At 45.6% G+C, this 21,920-nt stretch overlaps 1 protein-coding gene across 1 annotated transcript in view; it reads right to left on the bottom strand.

Annotated features, from left to right (window-relative positions):
- Positions 1 to 353: 353 nt before the first annotated feature.
- The window catches only part of LOC119938990 (transmembrane protease serine 11F-like), a 46,426-nt gene continuing 24,859 nt past the window's right edge, over positions 354 to 21,920 (bottom strand). The window contains exons 8-14 of the mRNA XM_038758775.1: positions 19,899 to 19,966; positions 16,672 to 16,835; positions 15,844 to 15,882; positions 7,380 to 7,581; positions 3,896 to 4,155; positions 2,224 to 2,366; positions 354 to 515 (exon numbers count right to left, since the gene is read on the bottom strand). Of these exons, the coding sequence (XP_038614703.1) occupies positions 354 to 515; positions 2,224 to 2,366; positions 3,896 to 4,155; positions 7,380 to 7,581; positions 15,844 to 15,882; positions 16,672 to 16,835; positions 19,899 to 19,966 (1,038 nt within the window). The remainder of the gene's footprint in view (positions 516 to 2,223; positions 2,367 to 3,895; positions 4,156 to 7,379; positions 7,582 to 15,843; positions 15,883 to 16,671; positions 16,836 to 19,898; positions 19,967 to 21,920) is intronic.

The raw sequence follows: 21,920 nt of genomic DNA on the forward strand, positions 1-21,920 counted from the left end.
GTCTTGGATCCATCCCGGTAACGTCTCTGCTGTTGCGAGGCAGGAAAAGAGCTTACAAATATCATTAGAGAGTAATCAGAGGTGACGTGTGTATGTGTGTGTACACATGTGCACACGTGCTACCCGTCATTTCCAGTGCAAGGAAGAGTTTCATGTACCAGGCACTGCCAGGTGAAAGGGAATAAACTGGCACGGCCATACATTGGTCTCTCAGTGCCTGGTTGGCTGGAATGTAGAGCGAGACCACACGGAGAGACCCCACTTACACAGTTTGAGAGGCTGGGGATAGAGGGGGTGGACGTATGACCTGCAGACGACCTGGCGATCCCCTCCTCAGGGGGACAGGAGTTCCATCAGATCCCGGTTTGGGCGGCAATCCAGTCCCGATACTGAGCCACTCGCGTGTACACGCCTGGTTTTTTGGGCAAAGCACACGACTGTCCCCAGCTCACTATTCCAATAAGATACCAGACGTCCCGATGATCAGGATACACCAAAGGGCCTCCAGAATCACCCTAAGGAGAAACAGGAACCATGCGTGAATTCAGAGCTGGGCTAAGGGGACAGAATAACACACGCATAACGGTGAGGGGCCTGGAAAGATAGTCTCTTTGACCCCGAGTTGGGGACCTATTCTGAACCTCTGCTGTTAGCTGTGTTGTCAAGTTGCTCAGACAACAAGAATCGGCCAGTGGACATCACCTCTGACTTAGCCACAAGCCCAGACCAGAATGCCTAAATTTCACAGGGATTAAGTTTAGCCTACTTTCATTTCTAAATAAAAAGTTAACTGTGGCTTTCACTTTATGCTAAGTCCTGTTCTAAGCGCTGGGGTAGATCAATCAATCATATTTATTGAGTGCTTACTGTGTGCAGAGCACTGTACTAAACGCTTGAAATATAAGGTAATCAGGTTGGGCACAGTCCCTGCCCCACGTCGGGCTCACAGACTCAATTCCCATTTTACAGATGACGTAACTGAGGCCCAACAGAAAAATGGCAGAGCTGGAATTAGAGCCCACATCCTCCTTCCCTCCTTCCTCTCCTCCTCCTCCCCCTCCCCACCCCTCACCTTACCTCCTTCCCCTCCCCACAGCACCTGTATATATGTATATATGTTTGTACATATTTATTACTCTATTTCTTCATTTTCCTTGTACATATTTATTCTATTTATTTTATTTTGTTAATATGTTTTGTTTTGCTGTCTGTCTCCCCCTTCTAGACTGTGATCCCACTGCTAGGTAGGGACCGTCTCTATATGTTGCCAACTTGTACTTCCCCAGTGCTTAGTACAGTGCTCTGCACACAGTAAGCGCTCAATAAATATGATTGAATGAATGAACATCCTCTGCTTTCCCTTGACTATGCTGCTTCCAGGCAGCCTCCTATTGTAGCTTTTTGTAAATCAAGTCTCATGTTAAAAGCCATAAAAGAGGCCTTTTTAATTAAGGAACTAGGATTAGAACGTAGGGGTCATGGACATGCTTTGATATTAAAAGCCTTTAGAAAGCTCCAGGGAGCTCCAAGAAAACATATTTCTTCAAAGTGCTCAAGTTTTGACCATTCAGGCTTGCCTTAGTGGTGTAAAGTTACAGGATAAAGATCTCTCCCACCTTATTTTTCTTTTCAGATAATAATTAGACTTCATAAAGTCTGGAGATTGATCTTGGGTTAAATTGGAAGCCATCAATCAAAGGTATCTATTCAATCAATTAATTCCTATTTATTTATTTCTATTTACTTTCTTAATGATGTGTGTCTAGCTTTAATTCTATTTGTTCTGATGACTTGACACCAGTCCACATGTTTTGTTTTGTTGTCTGCCTCCCCCTTCTAGACTGTGAGCCCGTTGTTGGGTAGGGACCGTCTCTATATGTTGCCAACCTGCACTTCACAAGCGCTTAGTACAGTGCTCTGCACACAGTAAGCGCTCAATCAATCAATCAATCGTATTTATTGAGCACTTGAACTTGTACATATTTACGATTGAATGAATTAATGGCCTGTATCAAGCGCTAACTGTGTACAGAGCACTACACTAAGCTCTAGGGAAAATAAAATTTAAGAGGGCTAGAAGACATGTTCACCACTCACAGTGAGCTCACAGTCTAGTGGGGGACACAGATGCTAATATTAATGATTTTTAATATAAATTTATAGATATGAAGATAGCAACAAGAGTGCGGAGCCAATCCAATCTAGACTGGATTTCTGACCCACCTTGCAAGCGTCTACTTTCCCCTCCATGTATCCGGCACACAGCATCCCACTTGTGATTGCGCCATCATACACGTCCTCTTGGTTACACACGTCGGTGCTTATAATTTCCACCCTGGCTTGTCGAAGGGTATTCTGGATTGGTCCTGGAAACCGAGATGGCATCAGCACATACAGCTCAGCTCTTCTAGGCTCCGGTTGAAGAGTGTTCAAGTTTTGACAATTCAAGTTTGACTTGGTGTAAAGTTAAAGGGCAAAGACCCCTCTCATCATCATCATCATCATCATCAATCGTATTTATTGAGCGCTTACGGTGTGCAGAGCACTGTACTAAGCACTTGGGAAGTACAAATTGGCAACATATAGAGACGGTCCCTACCCAACAGTGGGCTCACAGTCTAAAAGGGGGAGACAAAACCAAACATACTAACGAAATAAACATACTAACAAAATAACCATACTAACAAAATAAAATAAATAGAATAAATAGAATAGATATGTTATATGTTATATAGATATAGATAATTATATATGTATTATCATAATAATAATAACAATGATGATGGCATTTGTTAAGCTCTTACTATGTGCAAAAGCTCTGTTCTAAGCGTTGGCGGGGGGACACAAGGTGATCAGGTTGTCCCACGTGGGGCTCACAGCCTTAATCTCCATTTTACAGATGAGGTAACAGGCTCAGAGAAGTGAAGTGACTTGCCCAAAGTCACACAGCTGACAAGTGGTGGAGTGGAGATTAGAACCCACAACCTCTGACTCCCAAGCCCGGGCTCTTTCTACTGAGCCACGCTCCCATCGTTCTTTTCTTTCAGGACCATGAGTTTACTTCAGCAAGTTCTAATCCTGGGTTCTAATCCTGGCTCCACCGCTTGTCTGCCGTGTGACCTTGGCCAGGTCCCTTCACTTCTCTGGACTTCAGTTATCTCATCTGTAATAATTCTAATAATGATGGCATTTATTAAGCACTTACTATGTGCAAAGCGCTGTTCTAAGCACTGGGGGGATACAAGATCATCAGGTTGTCCCACAGGGGGCTCACAGTCTTAATCCCCATTTTCCAGATGAGGTAACTGAGGCCCAAAGAAGTGAAGTGACTTGCCCAAAGTCACACAGCTGACGATTGGCAAAGCCTGGATTTGAACCCATGACCTCTGACTCCAAAGCCCGGGCTCTTTCCACTGAGCCATGCTGCTCAGTGGAAAGATCTGTAAACTGGGGATCAAGCCTGTGATCCCCACGTGGGACAGGGACTGTCTCTAATCCCATTTAGTTGTATAATAATAATAATAATGGCATTTATTAAGTGCTTACTATGTGCAAAGCACTGCTCCAAGCGCTGGGGAGGTTACAAGGTGATCAGGTTGTCCCACGGGGGGCTCACAGTCTTCATCCCCATTTTACAGATGAGGCCCAGAGAAGTAAATTGACTTGCCCAAAGTCACACAGCTGACAATTGGCGGAGCTGGGATTTGAACCCATGACCTCTGACTCCAAAGCCCGGACTCTTTCCACTGAGCCATTTAGTACAGTGCCTGGCACATAGTAAACGCTTAACAAACACCTTGGTTATTATTACCGGTCATTAGGCGGTCTTCAGGAGCAAACCACGGGACTCCTAGAGACGAAGCCCCCGGCACCGCGGCAGGCCCGGATTACTTACCGTCATCCATGACTGATCCGAAGCCCGTGACAAAGACGCCGGTTTTCGGGGGCAGTTTTGCAGATGTCTCCGGGAGACAGACATGTTGGACCTTGTTGGAGAAGTCCACCTTCCTGGACAGCTGGATCAGCGCGATGTCGTTGTCGTGAGAGAAGCTGTTGAACCTTTCGTGAGTGATGATGGTACTGACGGTGCGTTTCTCTACCGGAGTATTTATCGTCGTCCCAAAGCTGACGACCCATTGGCTCGGGTTCTTGTTCCTGGAAGAAATTGGGGAGGTCCATGAGGTGTTGTTCAACGTGGTTTAATGGAAGGGGCACGGGCTGGGAGCCGGAGGTCATGGGTTCTAATCCCGGCTCCGCCACTTGTCTGCTGTGTGACTTTGGGCAAGTCATTCATTCATTCATTCATTCAATCGCATTACTGTGTGCAGAGCACTGTACTAAGCACTTGGGAAGTCCAAGTTGGCAACATATAGAGACGATCCCTACCCAACAGTGGGCTCACAGTCTAGAAGGGGGAGACAGAGAATAAAACAAAGCATATTAACAAAATAAAATAAATAGAATAAATATGTACAAATAAAATAGAGTAATAAATACATATATACAGGTGTTGTGGGGAGGGGAAGGAGGTAAGGCGGGGGGATGGAGAGGGGGAGGAGGGGGAGAGAAGTCACTTAACTTCCCAATCACCTCGTCTGTAAAATGGGGAATAAGACTGTGAGCCCCACGTTGGACAACCTTGATGACCTTGTATCTACCCCAGCACTTAGAACGGCGCTTGGTACATAGTAAGCGCTTAACAAATACCAACATTATTATTATTATGATTGATCAATCAGTCATATTCATTGAGTGCTTACTGTGTGCAGAGCATCGTGTACACTGTAACAGAGTTGGTAGGCACATTTTCTGCCCACAGTGTTTGGAAAGCAGTGCGGCCTAGTAGATAAAGCACCGTTCTGGGAGTCAGAGGATCTAGGTTCGAATCATGGCTCCACCACTGGCCTGCTGTGTGATCTTGGGCAAGTCACTTAACTTCTCTGGGCCTCAGTTCCCTCAACTGCAAAATGAGGATTAAATACCTAGTCTCCCTCCCACTTAGACTGTGAGCCTCATATGGGACAGGAACTGTTTCTGGTCTGATTAACCTGTATCTACCCTGATACACTTGACACTTAGCAAGCACTTAAAAAATACCATTAAAAACACTTAAAAAAAATGAGGCGTAATCACTACGAAATGATAGTGTACTTACTCTCCCAAGCATTTAGTACAGTGATCTGCAAACAGAAAGCGCTCAACTATGATATATGTTGCCAACTTGTACTTCCCAAGCGCTTAGTACTGTGCTCTGCACACAGTAAGTGCTCAATAAATATGATTGAATGAATGAATGAATGAATATGATTAACTGACTGAATGGAAGTTCTGTGTATGTGTGTGTGCATTTGTGTGCATGTATCTAGAAGTGTTTGCGAATAACTGTGGGTGTGTATGTATGTGCTCATTCATTCAATCGTATTTATTGAGCGCTTACTGTGTGCAGAGCACTGTACTAAGCGCTTGGGAAGTACAAGTTGGCAACATATAGAGACGGTCCCTACCCAACAACGGGCTCACAGTCTAGAAGGAGGAGACAGACAACAAAACAAATCATGTGGACAGGTGTCAAGTCATCAGAATACACAGAAATAAAGCTAGATGCACATCATTAACAAAATAAATAGAATAGTAAATATGTGCAGGTAAAACAAATAGAGTAATAAATCTGTACAAACATATATACAGGTGCTGTGGGGAGGGGAGGGAGGTAGGGCGGAGAAAGATGGAAGGTACTCTTGGAATTGAATGCATTCTTTTCCCATTGTGGCAAATAATTCCTAGTGTGAAAATGAAAGCATAAGAGAAAAACCCACCACCACTGGGTGGTAATGACGGTGGTTTTTAGTCAGCTCCCAGTTGCAAATATCGGACCATTTGCAAAGATCATCCACCATCAGTTGCTTTGCAAGGAGCTTGGAGATGTGACAGTTAAATTAGATACGTTGCATTTTTTATGGTATTTGTTAAGCACTTATTATGTGCCAGGCGCTGTACTAAGTGCTGGGGTAGATACAAGTTAATCAGGTTGGACACAGCCAATGTTCCACATGGGGCTCACAGCCTTAATCCCCATTTTACAGTCGAGGTAACTGAGGCCCAGAGAAGAAGAATAATAATTGCGGTATTCGTTAAGCACTTATTATATGCCAGGCGCTGTACTAAGTGCTGGGGTAGATACAAGCTAATCAGGTTGGACACAGCCAATGTTCCACATGGGGCTCACAGCCTCAATCCCCATTTTACAGTCGAGGTAACTGAGGCCCAGAGAAGAAGAAGAAGAATTGTGGTATTCGTTAAGCACTTTCTCCATGCCAAGCGCCATACTAAGTGCTGGGATGGATACAACAAATTGGGTTAGAGGTAGTCCCCATCACAGATGGGGCTCACAGTCTCAATCCCCCTTTTCCTGATGAGTTAACTGAGGCCCAGAGAAGTAAAGCGACTTGCCCAAAGTCACTCAGCCGACGGAGCATAGGACTCCTGACTTCCCAGACCCAAGCTCTTTCCATTAGGCCACACTGCTTCCCATTGAGTTAAAATTCCAAGTTGCAGGGGAAATGTGCTCCCTGGCCCATCAATTTGGTTCACTCAGAAAAGTGGTCCCATAGACCACTGGAAAGGTGGGGGTGGGGGGCAGGTGAGGGTGGGTACATGGGGAAGGAGCCTAGCTGAGTTATTTTGCTTAATGTCCATCCTCCATCCCCTCCTAGAGCTCCGCCACCCTGGCCAGGAATCTCCTCTGGTGAGCAAATGGGAGGGAATCCGTAAGGCTGTGTTAAATAATGATCCCCGAGGTCAGACTGGAAAACAGGCTTGGCAAGCCATGTGGCAAATGGTTTGAATGCCCAAGTGACCAAGCGTGGCCTTATCGAAAACCTGAGACGTCCAGATAGCTTGCAGATCTCTGGGTGACCCAGATAAATGCAGACAAGTGACCGTGGCATTTGTCCTAGTGACCCCAAAGCCAGTGTCCATCCCGTTGAGCCTCCATTGGTCGAGCTCAGTCTCATGACCTCGGAGACATCGGCCACGATGTCTTTCAGCTTCGGTTTTCCATTCCTTTTTCCCGGAAATCCACAAGCGCCCCGCGGCCTTCTGAGGAAACTTGACTTTTCACCCAGGGCCAACTTGGCCGTCGTGAAATGGGGATTGTGGGGTGGAGGGGAGGGAGAGCAGAGAAGTGGGATCAGAGTCAAGGCAAACACGGGGGCTCTTTGAGATTTGGAAGGGACACAAACCAATCTCCCTACACGTGGTTCACTAGTGGGACCATCGAACTGCACTCATGGGTGATGCTCCCTCTCCGCCTCCTCTTCCTCCCTCAGCCCTCCCCCGGCCACCCGGCCATCCCCCCGGCCCGGTGGCCGCAGACTGACTGAAGGAAGCAGTGGGCCGCCGTGACGAGCCACGTGTTACTGATGAGGCTGGCTCCACACTGGTGGCCCTTGTCTCGCAGCTGCAAGCTGGCTTGCCACGGCCACTCCCCGTCCAGGGCCGCCATCGTCCCCTTGACGATCCTGTCCATGGTGGACACGGCCGTCATCGGCAAGGAGGCTGCCGTCATCCGGATTCCGCAGCCTGGCATGGGACACGGGAGGGCAGAACGAGAGAGGGAGAGAGAGATGGACAGATGGAGAGACACAGAGGGGGAGAGGGAGAGACAGACAGAGAGGGGAGAGGGACACAGAGAAAGAGAGGAGACAGAGATATAGTGAGACAGACACAGAGAGAGAGAACACAGAGAGCGAGAGTTAGGGCAGATTTGGGGCTTTAGGCAGATCATTTAATACGTCTCTTATATTGTTATATTGGGCGCTCCTAAGCGCTTAGTACCACACTCTATACACAGTAAGCACTTAATAAATACAATTAACTGACTCTTTCAATCCAACCGGATTATCTTGTATTTACCCCAGCACTTAGTATAGCGCCTGGCACATTGTAAGCTCTTAACAAATATCACAATTAATATTATCATTATTAATAACAATAATAACAATAATAATGGCATTTATTAAGCACTTTCTATGTGCAAAGCACTATTCTAAACACTGGAGGGGAGGGAATACAAGGTGATAAGGTTGTCCCACGGAGGGCTCACAGTCAATCCCCGTTTTACAGATGAGGTAACTAAGGCACAGAGAAGTTAAGTGACTTGCCCAAAGTCACACAGTCACAATAATAATTAATCGATGGTACTTGTTGAGCTCTTACTGTGTGCAGAGCACTGTACTAAGCGTGTGGGAGAATTTAGAACAGTGTTTGCACATAGTAAGCGCTTAGTAAATGCCATTATTATTATTATTATTATTATTATTATTATTATTATTATTATTATTATGAAGATACAGTTGGATTGGTAGACACTTTTTCTGCCCACAAAAGGTTTCCTCATCTGTCAACTGGGGATTCATTTACTTGTTCTCTCCACCCCTTAGGTTGTGAGACCTGCTTTGGGGATGGGGGGTGGGGTGGACGATGACTGTATCTGATCAATCAGTCAATCCATCCATCAATCAATAACATTTATTGAGCCTAGGAAGGGTTTAGAATAGTGCTTGGAACATAATAAGCACTTAATAAATACCATAATTATAATTATTATTACAATATAATTGAGAAGCAGCTTGGCTCAGTGGAAAGAGCACGGGCTTTGGAGTCAGAGGTCATGGGTTCAAATCCCAGCTCCGCCAATTGTCGGCTGTGTGACTTTGGGCAAGTCACTTAACTTCTCTGTGCCTCAGTTCCCTTATCTGTGAAATGGGGATTAAGACTGTGAGCCCCCAGTGGGACAATCTGATCACCTTGTAACCTCTCCAGAACTTAGAACAGTGCTTTGCACATAGTAAGCACTTAATAAATGCCATTATTATTATTATTATTATTAATACAATTGAATTGATTACCATGATCGCTGCTCTCAAGGAGCTTATAGTTTAGTGGGGGACACTGACAATAAAATAAATGACAGGCAGAAGCAGCAGGGGTAAGGATATATACAAAAGCGCTCTGGGAGAGGGGGTGGGGTAAATATCCAAGAGCTAGATCGTAAGCTCCTTATTCTTTCGTCCAATTGTATTTATTGAGTGCTTACTGTGTGCGGAGCACTGTACTAAGCGCTTGGGAAGTACAAATCGGCAACATATAGAGATGGTCCCCACCCAACAACGGGATCACAGTCTAGAAGGGACTAGAAGGGTCCAAACCTAGCCCCTCATTCCAAGATTCAGTTCTCATTATGGGCAAGGAAGGTACTTATCTACTCTGTTGTAATGTACTCTACTAAGCGTGTTTATTACAGTGCTCTACACACCTTAACTGCTCACTAAATACCACCGATCGACTGATTGATTGAATGCAAAAAACACAGGCAACCCAGAAGGGAGGGAGGATAGGACGGAGAAATGACAGATTAATCCGGGAAGGCTTTCTGGAAGAGAAATGATTCGTTTTAGTAGGGGAGAGTGGTGGTCTGTCGCATATGAACAGGGAGGGAGTTTCAGGTCAGAAGGAAGACAGTATTGTGTCCTATCTACCCCAAAGCTTAGTATAGTACTTGGCACGTAGTAAGCACTTAAACACAATAACCGATATTACAATTATTGCGGGTGACATGAAAAGACTCCAAACTGCTCATGGACAACACAGAGGCCCAGGTATTTGTAATAGGAATTAGCTCGGTTACATAAGCATAATGGAAAAGTGCCATAAGAACTCACAAAAAGAAACTCTGTGGAAGCCCACAGAACCTAGAGCTCATCACCAGGGGGTCTCCCGGCCCCCTCCCTCGGCCCCAGCTGGCCGCGTTTCCCCTTCCAGGACCCCCGCTAGGCTCAGACACCACTTCCGAGCCGCTGAACTCGGTCACAGGAGAAGAAGCAGAGGGAGGCTGGGAATTTCGAAGAAAAGTCCCAGACGAAGAGGGATCCAGTGCTGTGGTGGCTCCGGACAAGGGATGTCCAAAAACCCAACGGTCTTATAAAAAACAAAGTAGCGAGACGGGCACCAGAGAATGGTGAGGGTCTTCTGGAGGTAAGAGAAACAAAAGGTAAAAAAAATCCTCACCTCAGCCCACCTTACCTAACTGCTCTCTTCACCCAAAATTCCCCAGCTCGCTGTCCTTGATCTTCTCAAATCAATCAATCACTTGGTCGTACTTATTGACCGCTTACTGTGTGCAGAGCACTGTACAGAGCACTTGGAAGAGACAATATAATGATACGACTGAGTTGGTAGAAACATCTCCTGCCCACAGGGAGCTTACAAACTGAACTTATAGCAGTACCTCACTCCCACCTCCAACTGCTTGATCAATCAATCAATCAAGCATATTTATTGAGTACTTACTGTGTGCTGAGCACATACTAGGCATTTGGGAGAGTACAATATAACAGAATTGGTAGACACATTCCCTGTCCACAAGGAGCTTACCTTCTAGAGTGGAGTGTACTTTCCAAGCACTTAGTACAGTGCACTGCACACAGTAAGTGCTCAATAAATACGATTGAATGAAGGAATGAATACTTCCACATCGGCCCCAATTTGGGAATTCCTTCCCTCTCCATCAGAAGATCCATTGGGACATAGATCTTCCCATTGTCACGGCCCTCCTGGACGCACACCCCCTCCAACACGCCATTCCTGATTAGTTTGCCCTTACCCTTGAATTTGTACCTTTCATTCACTCCTCCCTCTGCCCCATCGCACTTAGGTACGTATCTGTAATTTATTTGTTTTACCTTAATGTCCATTTTCCCCCTCAAGACTGTAAACTTGTTGTGGGCAGGGAACGTTTCTTTCAACTTTCTTATATTGTACTCTCCTGAGCACTTAATATAGTGCTCTACACACAGTAAGCCCTTAATAAATAATGCCCAGCACCTCACATTGTATGAACAATTCATCCACCTCTGGCCCTCACCCTCTTATCTATTCACATTTTCAGGACATAGGCATAAAAGTTTGTTAACTCGTACGGTCAGTGATTTATTTTGATCACTTTGTAAATATATCTAAGTTCGTTTCCCATTAGAGAGTAAGCTCCTTGTGAAGCAGCATAGGAAGGGCACGTGTCTGGGGTTCTAATCCGGCTCCACCACTTACCTGGTGGGTGACCTTGAACAAGTCACTTCACTTATCTGAGCCTCAGTTTCCTCATTTGCAAAATAGGGATTCACTACCCCTCTTGCTTAGGTTGTGGGCCCCATGTCTGTCAGGGAACTGAGTCCCATCTGGTTTTCTCATCTATATCCCTATCCCTAGTACATTTAGTGAGCACTTCACATGGAACACCTTTATTACTGTGAGCAGGCAATGTGTCACTTGTTTGTTTGGAACCTCCTAAGTGCTTAGTGCAGGGCATTGCACCAAGTGGGTGCTCAGGAAATGCTGTTACTGCTCCTAAGAAAGAAAAACACACATTGCCCCCAGTTATGCTTCTGTGCCCTGCCCAGGTTTGACCGGAAACAGCCCAGCCCAGCCGAAAGGTCCGCATTCCTTCTCCCTGAGTCACCCTGTTTGTTACCAGAACCCAGCACCACCCTTCCTCTGCAGAACCTGAAACCAGACAAGTTGGAAGAGGGTTTTTTTGGAAGACACTTGCCTTTAAGATATTTCAGTCACTACACCCTTTCCAGGGAGAGAGGAAAGCCCAGTCAATTCCTTGACTCCCCAGAAAATTCAGCAACATGGAGATTGGAGCCATCAGGCATCTCAAAGCATTCTGGCCTCGGCTTTCATCAGTGTGGGTCTGACTCCAGCTTTTGGTATCTTATCAAAACACTTGTCCTCTTCCTTCTTCCCTCCACGATCACCATCTTCAACTGTTTGCTCTTCAGTGGCTTCTTTCCTACTGCTTTCAAACATGTCTATGTCTCCCCTATCCTAAAAAATACCTCCCTTGACTCCATGGCTCCTTCCAGTTATTGTCCCATCTCCCTCCTACCATTTCTCTCAAAACCCCTTGAGCAAGTCATCTACACCTGCTGTTTCAATCCTTCAATTCTCCCTTGACCCCCTCCAATCTGGCTTCCATCCGCTGCGCTTCACAGAAACCACTCTCTCAAAGGTCACAAATGATCTCCTGAGCCCGGGCTTGGGAGTCAGAGGTCGTGGGTTCTAATCCCGGCTCTGCCTCTTGTCAGCTGTGTGACTTTGTGCAAGTCACTTTACTTCTCTGGGCCTCAGTTACCTCATCTGTAAAATGGGGATTAAGACTGTGAGCCCCCCGTGGGACAACCTGATCACCTTGTATCCCCCCCCAGCTCTTAGAACAGTGCTTTGCTCATAGTAAGCGCTTAACAAATGCCATCATTATTATTATTATCTCCTTGCCAAATCCAACAGCCTCTACTCCATCCTAATCCTCCTCAACTTCTCAGCCGCCTTCAACACCGTGGACCACCCCTTTCTCCTGGAAGCATTATCCAACCTCGGGTTCACTGACACTGTCCTCTCCTGGTTCTCCTCCTATTTCTCTGGCTGCTCTTTCTCAGTATCTGTCACGGGCTCCTCGTCTGACTTCTATCTTTTAACTGTGGGAGTCCCTCAGGGTTCAGTTCTGGGTCCACTTCTATTTTCCCTGTACACCCATGCCCTTGGAGAATTTATCTGCTCCCATAGCTTTAACCACCACCTCTTCATGGGTAATTCCCAAATCCATTCATTCAATAGTATTTATTGAGTGCTTATTGTGTGCAGAGCATCTCCAGTCCTGATCTCTCTCCCTCTCTGCAGTCTCACATTTCCTCCTGCCTTGAAGACATCTCTACTTCATGAAATGACCCACTGACACCTCAAACCTTACATGACCATAACAGAGCTCCTCATCTTCCCACCCAAACTCTGTCCTTCCCCTGATTTTCCCATCACTCTGTCCGCCTCATTGTTATTCTTGACTCGTCTCTCTCATTCAACCCACATATTCAATCTATCACCAAATCCTGGTGGTTCCACCTTCAACATCATCACTAAAATCCACCCTTTCCTCTCCATTTGAACAACCAAAATGTTAATCCAAGCACTTATCCAACCCTGCCTTTATTACTCCCTCCTTTCTGATCTCTCTGCCTCCTGTCTCTCCCACTCCAGTCCATAATCCACTCTGCTGCCTGGATCATTTTCTGCAAAAACGTTCAGAAGCAGCGTGGCTCCGGGGAAAGAGCCTGGGCTTGCGAGTCATAGGTCATGGGTTCTAATCCTTTCTCCGCCACTTGTCAGCTGGGTGACTTTGGACAAGTCACGTAACTTCTCTGTACCTCAGTTACCTCATCTGTAAAATGGAGATTAAGACTGTGAGCCCCATGTGGGACAACCTGATCACCTTAGAATAGTGCTTTGCACTTAGTAAGCGCTCAACAAATGCCATTATTATGATTACTGTCTATGTTTCCCCACTCCTCAAGAATCTCCAGTGGTTGCCCATCCACTTCTGCATCCAACAGAAATTCCTTACCATAACTTTAAACCACTCAATCACCTTGCCCCTCCTACCTCACCTCATTACTGTACTACAACCCAGCCCGCATACTTCACTCCTCTAGTGCCAAACCTTCTCTCTGTATCTGGATCTCATCTATGTCATTGCTAATCTCTCGCCCTTGCCCTGCCACTGGCCTAGAAATTCCTCCCTCTTCAAATCCAACAGACAAGTTATCTTCCCCACTTTCAAAGCCTTATTGAAGGCACATCTCCTCCAAGCTGCCTTCCCTGACTAATATTTCCTCTTTTCCCATTACCTTCTGCTTCACCCTGATTTACTCTGTTTATTCACCCCCTCCCTTAGCACCACAGCACTTGTGTACATATATGTAATTTATTTATATTAATGTAGGTCTGCCCTTCTAGACTGTGAGCTCGGTGTGGGCAGGGAATTTCTCTACCAGCTCTGTTATTATTGTACTCTCCCAGGTGCTTAGAACAGTGCTCTGCACACACAGTAAGTGCTCAGTAAATATGATTGATTGGCTAACTGATGGATGAGAAACCCGAGGAGAAAAAGAAACATCACACACAGGAGATCTGCTCAGCCCATGACCATTTCCATCGGCATCGCTGAGGGTGTAGCTTGCAAAGTGCTGTTCTAAGCAGAAGGGTGGAGAGACAGGATCCATGCACTCCAGGAGTTTACAATCCATCAATCAATTAGTGGTATTTATTGAATATTTCCTGTACGCAGAGCACTGAACAAAGTGCTTGGGAGAGTGTACTACAATGAGTAGACACTATCCTTGCCCTAACCGGGAAGAAAAGCCAACACCAAAGCAGAAGGATTAATTTTTACATTCAAGAAGCAGGGTAAACAGCAAGAATGATGACAAAAACCTTGTGGAGGAGAAATACATTAGTGTGGTGCATACATAGAAACACTGTGGCCCCATGGATAGAGCACAGGACTGGGAATCAAGAGACCTGGGTTCCAATCCCAGATCTGCCACTGTGTGACCTTGAGCATGTTAATTAATTTCTCCGTGCCTCAGTTCCTCATGAGTAAAATGGGGGATTTAATACCTGTTCTCTCTCCCCTTTAGATCGTGAGCCCCAAATCTGACCTGATTATCAGGTGCCTGATGTATGATAAATGCCACAATTAAGATGATTATTAGTGCTGGCTGGGTATGAAATTTGGGCTCATTCTGTGCTATCCTTAGGGTGGACTTTACTTTGGAGAGGGAAAGAAAAGGAGGAGAGAAAATAAAATGGTTCAGCGTTAGGAGAGAGTGAAAGCAGAGGTGGTCTGGTAAGGGTGGCTAGCTCTCAGATCTGAGAACCAGAAATATTAGCTTCAACCTGACTTTCCCACCCCACCTTAATCCTCCAGAGGCAGAGCTTGGGCCCATCAGGTATGAGAGTCAATCAGTCCAAACAGTTCCCTGGGTAAGTGGAGGAAGACAATGAAATGAAGGATAGGGTGGCCTAGTGGAAAGAACACTGGCTTGGGAGTCAGGAAACCCAAGTTCTAGTACCAGCTCTGCCACTGTCCCACTATGAGAGGCCTTAGGCAAGTCAATGAACCAAATTTCCCCACCTGAAAATTGGGGATCCAATGGACTGTTAATGGGACAGGGATTGTGCCCAACTGAATAACCTTCTATCTGAGCCGCCGATCAGCACATAGTAAGTGCTCAATAGATGCCATCACAGACAAACCCACAGGGAAGAGGTTGTCTGTCCGTCCTGGGTAGGCAGGAGGTGGAAGAATGGGAATAGGAAGGGACCAGTTGGGGGCAAGTCTCGAACTCCAGGCCCAGGCCTGTGATTGGTTACAAGGGACTCCAAAAGAATTCAATCTAGATTTTGAGGAGCAGAGTGGCATGATCATCCTCCAATGAGAACAGAGTTAAAAAATCGGGGACTGGGGAAGGTTTCCTCATTTATTTTCTGCTGGGCAATGTGGCTCCTGACTTTTGTGATCCTCAGGTTAAGGAGGTATATAATGATAACAATAAGAATAATAATAGTAATAATGGTGTGTAAGCACTTATCCTGTGCCAAGCACTGGGTTAGATATAATGCAATCAGATCAGACCCTGTCCTTTTCCAAGCTGGGGCTCACAGTGTAAGGAGGAGGGAGAAGGGATATTTATCCCCACTTTACAGCTGAGAAAACTGACACAGAGAAGAAAAGTGAACTACTCAAGGTCACACATTAGGCGAAGTAGCAGAGTTGGGATTAGAACCCACATCTCCTGACTCCCAAGCCTACGCTCTTTCCATTAATCCCCGACTGCTTCTCTATATCCAAAGCATTGTGAGAAAGGAAGACAAAATAACAACAACCTCTAAGAAACTCTTTATCTTGAAACTGAGGCGATAAGGAATTAAACATCATTCAGAACTTACGGCCGTTGAGAAGGTTCCTCATCTTTCTGGAATCGATCACTAAAACGAACAGAAAAGATAGAACAAACTCAGAATGAGGTCGCTTGGCGACCCAACCTTGTCCAGATGAAATGGACTAGTCGAGAGCGCGAGGCGGCGAAACGCTCATCTGAGTGCAGGGGAATCATCATCATCATCATCAATCGTATTTATTGAGCGCTTACTGTGTGCAGAGCACTGTACTAAGCGCTTGGGAAGTACAAGTTGGCAACATATAGAGACAGTCCCTACCCAACAGTGGGCTCACAGTCTAAAAGGGGGAGACAGAGAACAAAACCAAACATAGTAACAAAATAAAATAGAATAGATATGTACAAGTAAAATAAATAGAGTAATAAATATGTACAAACATATGAACAAATATACAGGTGCTGTGGGGAAGGGAAGGAGGTAAGATGGGGGGGATGGAGAGGGGGATGAGGGGGAGAGGAAGGAAGGGGCTCAGTCTGGGAAGGCCTCCTGGAGTAGGGGAATGGCTTGTCAGTGCAACGCATGGAAGCCCAGCAACGAGACCAGTGAGGATGGCCTTCTCGAAGGTAAAATGGCTCAATGAGGTTCCCCAAAAGGCCTCACCCAAATTCTGACTCATTGGGCCAAACTGCACTACCTGCTCTCTCTCAATGAAACGAGGAGGGTGATTTGGAAATATGCTCCAAAGTCAAGGAGAACTCAGTAACTGACCACAAAGACATTGGAGAGGAGATGCGGAGGGGAGGTGCAATGTCCCCACCAGGTTTCAGCAGGTCCACAGAGGGTCACGAAGCAGGAAGTGTAGAAATGGGCTCTTGCCTTTTATTTTAACTGAAGACCGACTGATAGCCAAGGGAAGCTTTTGCGTCTTCAGTTTCTGGTGCAAAATACTTTCGATCATTTTCCTGATGTTTCCACCAGAGTTGCCCGATGGGAAGCGAAATAGCAGAACCATAAGGACCTTCACGTCTCCTTCATCTGGACTGCAAATCATGAGAGGAAATCAACAGAGAAAGAACCTATGGCATGTCAATCAATCGATCCACCGATAGGATTTGTTGCCCACTTTCTCTTGGCTGAGCCGCATAGTAAGTGCTCAGTACAATTGGGAGAGTACAACACAATAGAGTTAATAGACACAATCCCTGCTCTCAAGGAGCTTACAGTCTAGTGAGGGAGACCCACATTAAAACAGAATGCAGGTAGGGGGAAACATCAGAGTTTAACAATGTGTATATCAGTTTAATGGTGGGTACCAAAATGTGTAGGTTATTTAGAAGTCCTGAAAGAGAAATAGGGAAGCAGGATGAAAAATTAGTCAGGGAAGGCTACTGGCGATGTGATTTTAGCCGGGCTTTGAAGACGGGGAGGGCAGTGATCATCTGGATGTGAAGGGGGAGAAAGTTCCAGGCTAGAGGAGGGTGTGAAAAGGATGACAATGGGGAGAGAGACAGAGAAGCAGTACAGCCTAGTAGATAATTAATAATGGCATTTATTAAGCACTTACTATGTGCAAAGCACTGTTCTAAACACTGAGGAGGTTACAAGGTGATCAGGTTGTCCCACAGGGGGGCTCACAGTCTTAAACCCCATTTGATAGATGAGGTAACTGAGGCAAAGAGAAGTTAAGTGACTTGCCCAAAGTAACACAGCTGACAATTGGCGGAGCCGGGATTTGAACCCATGACTTCTGACTCCAAAGCCCATGCTCTTTTCCACTAAACCACACTGCTTCTTGATAGATAGATAGAGCATGGGCATGGGAGTCAGAAGGACCTGGGTTCTAATCCTGACTCCATCACTTGTCTGCTGGGTGATCTTGGGCAAGTAATTTCACTTCTCTGGGCCTCAATTTCCTCATCTGTAAAATGGGGATTAAGACTATGAGCCCCCCGTGGGACAACCTGATCACCTTGTAACCTCCCCAGTGCTTAGAACAGTGCTTTGCACATAGTGAGTACTTAATAAATGCCATTGTTATTATTATTATTGTGAGCCCCACTTGGAACAGTGTCTGTATCCAACCTGAAGTGCTTGTATCCACCCCAGAGCTTAGTACAGTGTCTTGTATGTAATAAGTGCTTAAATGCAACAATTATTATGAGAATGAGGCACTGCAGGTAGCTTTAACTACTTGTTTATTGGTCCTAAGTATAGCTTTCTTTGGCTTACATTACCCCAGCCATGGACAGATCAGTGACCACATGTAAAATTGTGCTGTCAGGTGAATGAAGCCAGACAGGGCATGAAAAGGTGTCTTTTAGGCAGGCTTCTGTGGTTTAATCCAGAAAAACCCATTCTCTTCCCCCTATCTTCATGGGCTATACCAACTAACACAAGTACTGTCTACTTGTGTAGACAGCGAAGCGCTCAGTTAGTTCCCATGGCTTTCTTGTTCTCGTAAAACGAACATCCCAGCTGGAAGGGGACTTTTCTCAAAAGAAAAGAATATGGATCCAGAAATCCAGACCAGAGGAGGATGTAAAATTTGAGCTCAGATTGTGTGTTTTCCCTGCACTTCTAACTCAAGCGTGGTGGCAGAATTAGGCTGTGGTTTTCCGACAGTGTGGGTACGGATTCAGGATGACGTGGTATTGGAAGAAATGGTTTTGAATGTAAAGCTGGACCCAGGGAACCCTCCCATGTGAGTTGCCCATAATAATAATAATAATGGCATTTAAGTGCTTACTATGTGCAAAGCATTGTTCTAATAATAATAATAATAATAATAATAATAATAATAATGGCATTTATTAAGCACTTACTATGTGCAAAGCACTGTTCTAAGCGCTGGGGAGGTTACAAGGTGATCAGGTTGTCCCACGGGGGGCTCACTGTCTTAATCCCTATTTTACAGATGAGGTAATTGAGGCCCAGAGAAGTTAAGTGACTTGCCCAAAGTCACACAACTGGCAACTGGCAGAGCCGGGACTTGAACCCATGACCTCTGACTCCAAAGCCCGTGCTCTTTCCACTGAGCCACGCTGCTGTTACTGTGTGCCAAGCACTGTACTAAGCGCTGGGGTGGATACAAGCAAATCGAGTTGGTTACAGTTCCTGTCCCATGTGGGGCTCACAGTCTCAATCTCCATTTTACAGATGAGGTGACTGAGCCCAGAGAAGTGAAGTGACTTGCTCGAGGTCACACAGCAGACAAGTTTCAGAACCGGGATTAGAAGCCAGTAACTCTGATCCATGCTCTATCCATTACACCATGCTGCTTCACCATGCTGTGGGACATGGGGTTTTGTGAGAATACCAGCCCCGTGTTACAGGAGAACAGACTGAACAGCCAGCATGGCCCTGTAGATAGAGCATGGACCTCGCCAGCGCTTAGAACAGTGCTTTGCACATAATAAGCACTTAATAAATACCATTATAAAAATAATAAATAAGGATCTGGGTTCTAATTCCGCACCATCACTTGTTTGCCGTTTGACTGAGGAGAAGCCACTTCACTTCTCTGTCTCAGTTACCTCATCTGTAAAATGGCAATTATGGCTGTGAGCCCCCTTTGGAACGGGGACTGATCTGATTAGTTTGTATCTACCCCATCCCTTAATACAGCACGTGGCACATAGTAATAATAATAATAATGATGGCACTTGTTAAGCACTTACTATGTGTGAAGCACTGTTCTAAGCACTGGGGGGGATACAAGGTGATCAGGTTTTCCCATGCAGGGCTCACAGTCTTAATCCCCATTTTACAGATGAGGTAACTGAGGCCCAGAGAAGTAAAGTGACTTGCCCAAAGTCACGCAGCCGACAAGTGGCAGAGCCAGAATTAGAACCCATGACCTCTGGCTCCCAAGCCCGTGCTCTTTCCACTGAGCCACACTGCTTTTCTAGTAAGCACTTATATAACATTTTTTAAAAAAGACAAAAAAGAAAACAATAGAAGGGAGATTGGTTTTCTATTCCACGGTCAGATGAGTCCCTGTGACTATGGCTGAGATTGTGTCCTCACTTGTCACAATCTGCTGCCACACAACACGTGGATGTCAGCGAGGTAGTGTTTAGGCAAAGGCAGGCCGCTTCACTTACCCCAGTTTGATCACATGTGATTTAATGTACTTTCTTCCTATAGAAGATTGTTGAAATAGCTTGGACATCTGAAAAAAAAGACGACACGGAAGCACCGGGAATGGAGATTACATGGTCATAATAAGGATTCGTTATTCAGTCCTATTCACGTCTGTCCCCCCTCCCCCACTGTAAACTCGCTGGGGGCAGAGAACCTTTCTACCAACTCTGTTGCGTTGTACTCTCCCAGACACTTAATACAATACTCTGCACACAATAAGTACTCAATAAATACCATTGATTGATAGACTGTTAAAAAGTAGGCTGATCCTTCCCTGCTTAGCGGAAGGATCCATAATTTTATAAATGTCGTAGGCAATTTTAGGAAAATAGTCCAAAATCCCAGAATTGGACTATCTTGACTAATATGAGTCAGCCCATTCAGCATTGGCCTCTCAATTGCTCACTTTACACGCCTGGATATGTTCAGAGTATACTCACTTTAGGTCCCACAGCATTCCGGGATTTATAGTTCTGGGGACTTTCCACATCATCTGATCCTGTCTCTTGTCTCTGTCTCCACATTTAGTGTCCCTAAGAGGTCCTGTCTCTGTCTCCACATTTAGTGTCCCTAAGAGGTCCAGAGACTTTATCATTTTTAATCATCATCATCATCAATCGTATTTATTGAGCGCTTACTATGTGCAGAGCACTGTACTAAGCGCTTGGGAAGTACAAATTGGCAACATATAGAGACAGTCCCTACCCAACAGTGGGCTCTCAGTCTAAAAAGGGACATTTTTAATGTCTGTCTTCCCCTGTAGACTATAAGCTCCTTGTGGTCAGGGATCACAAATAATAATAATAATAATAATAATGGCATTTGTTAAACGCTCACCATGTGCAAAGCACTGTTCTAAGCGCTGGGGAGGATACAAGGTGATCAGATTGTCCCACGTGGGGCTCACAGTCTTCATCCCCATTTTACAGATGAGGTAACTGAGGCACAGAGAAGTGAAGGGGCTTGCCCAAAATGGCACAGATGACAGTTGGGAGAGCTGGGATTTGAACCCATGATCTCTGACTCCCAAGCCCATGCTCTTTCCATTGAGCCGCGCTGCTTCTCTCTGTTGTATTGTTCTTTCCCAAGTGCTTAGTAAAGGGCTGTGCATGTAGTAAGCACTCAATAAATACTGTTGTTTGACTGGGGGAATCATTGATTGGAAGGGGTGGTGTCCCATCCCTGAGCCACTGAGCAGCGTGGCTCAGTGGAGAAGAGCACGGGCTTTGGAGTCAGAGGTCATGGGTTCGAATCCCAGCTCCGCCACATGTCTGCTGTGTGACCTTGGGCAAGTCACTTAACTTCTCTGAGCCTCAGTTACCTCATCTGTAAAATGGGGATTAAGACTGTGAGCCCCATGTGGGACAACTTGATCACCTTGTATCCACCCCCAGCGCTTAGAACAGTGCTCTGCACATAGTAAGCGCTTAACAAATGCCATTATTATTATTATTATTATTATTATTATCATCCCAGTATTCAACCAAAATCTTATGGACAGTCCAAGCCATAAGAAACCAGTCCAAGACACTGTTTCTTTAGACCCATTCCTGAATTTGGATGTACAGATGAGGTAACTGAGGCCCAGAGAAGTGAAGTTACTTGCCCAAGATCACCCAGCAGACAAGTGATGGAGTCAGGATTAGAACCCAGGTCCTTCTGACTCCCATGCCCGTGCTCTATCTATCAAGAAGCAGTGTGGCTCAGTGGAAAAGAGCACGGGCTTTGGAGTCCGAAGTCATGGGTTCAAATCTCGGCTCCGCCAATTGTCAGCTGTGTTACTTTGGGCAAGTCACTTAACTTCTCTTTGCCTCAGTTACCTCATCTATCAAATGGGGTTTAAGACTGTGAGCCCCCTGTGGGACAACCTGATCACCTTGTAACCTCCTCAGTGCTTAGAACAGTGCTTTGCACATAGTGAGTGCTTAATAAATGCCATTATTAATTATCTACTAGGATGTGCTGCTTCTCTGTCTCTCTCC

Source organism: Tachyglossus aculeatus, chromosome 17 (assembly GCF_015852505.1).
Source record: "Tachyglossus aculeatus isolate mTacAcu1 chromosome 17, mTacAcu1.pri, whole genome shotgun sequence".
NCBI lineage: Eukaryota > Metazoa > Chordata > Mammalia > Monotremata > Tachyglossidae > Tachyglossus > Tachyglossus aculeatus.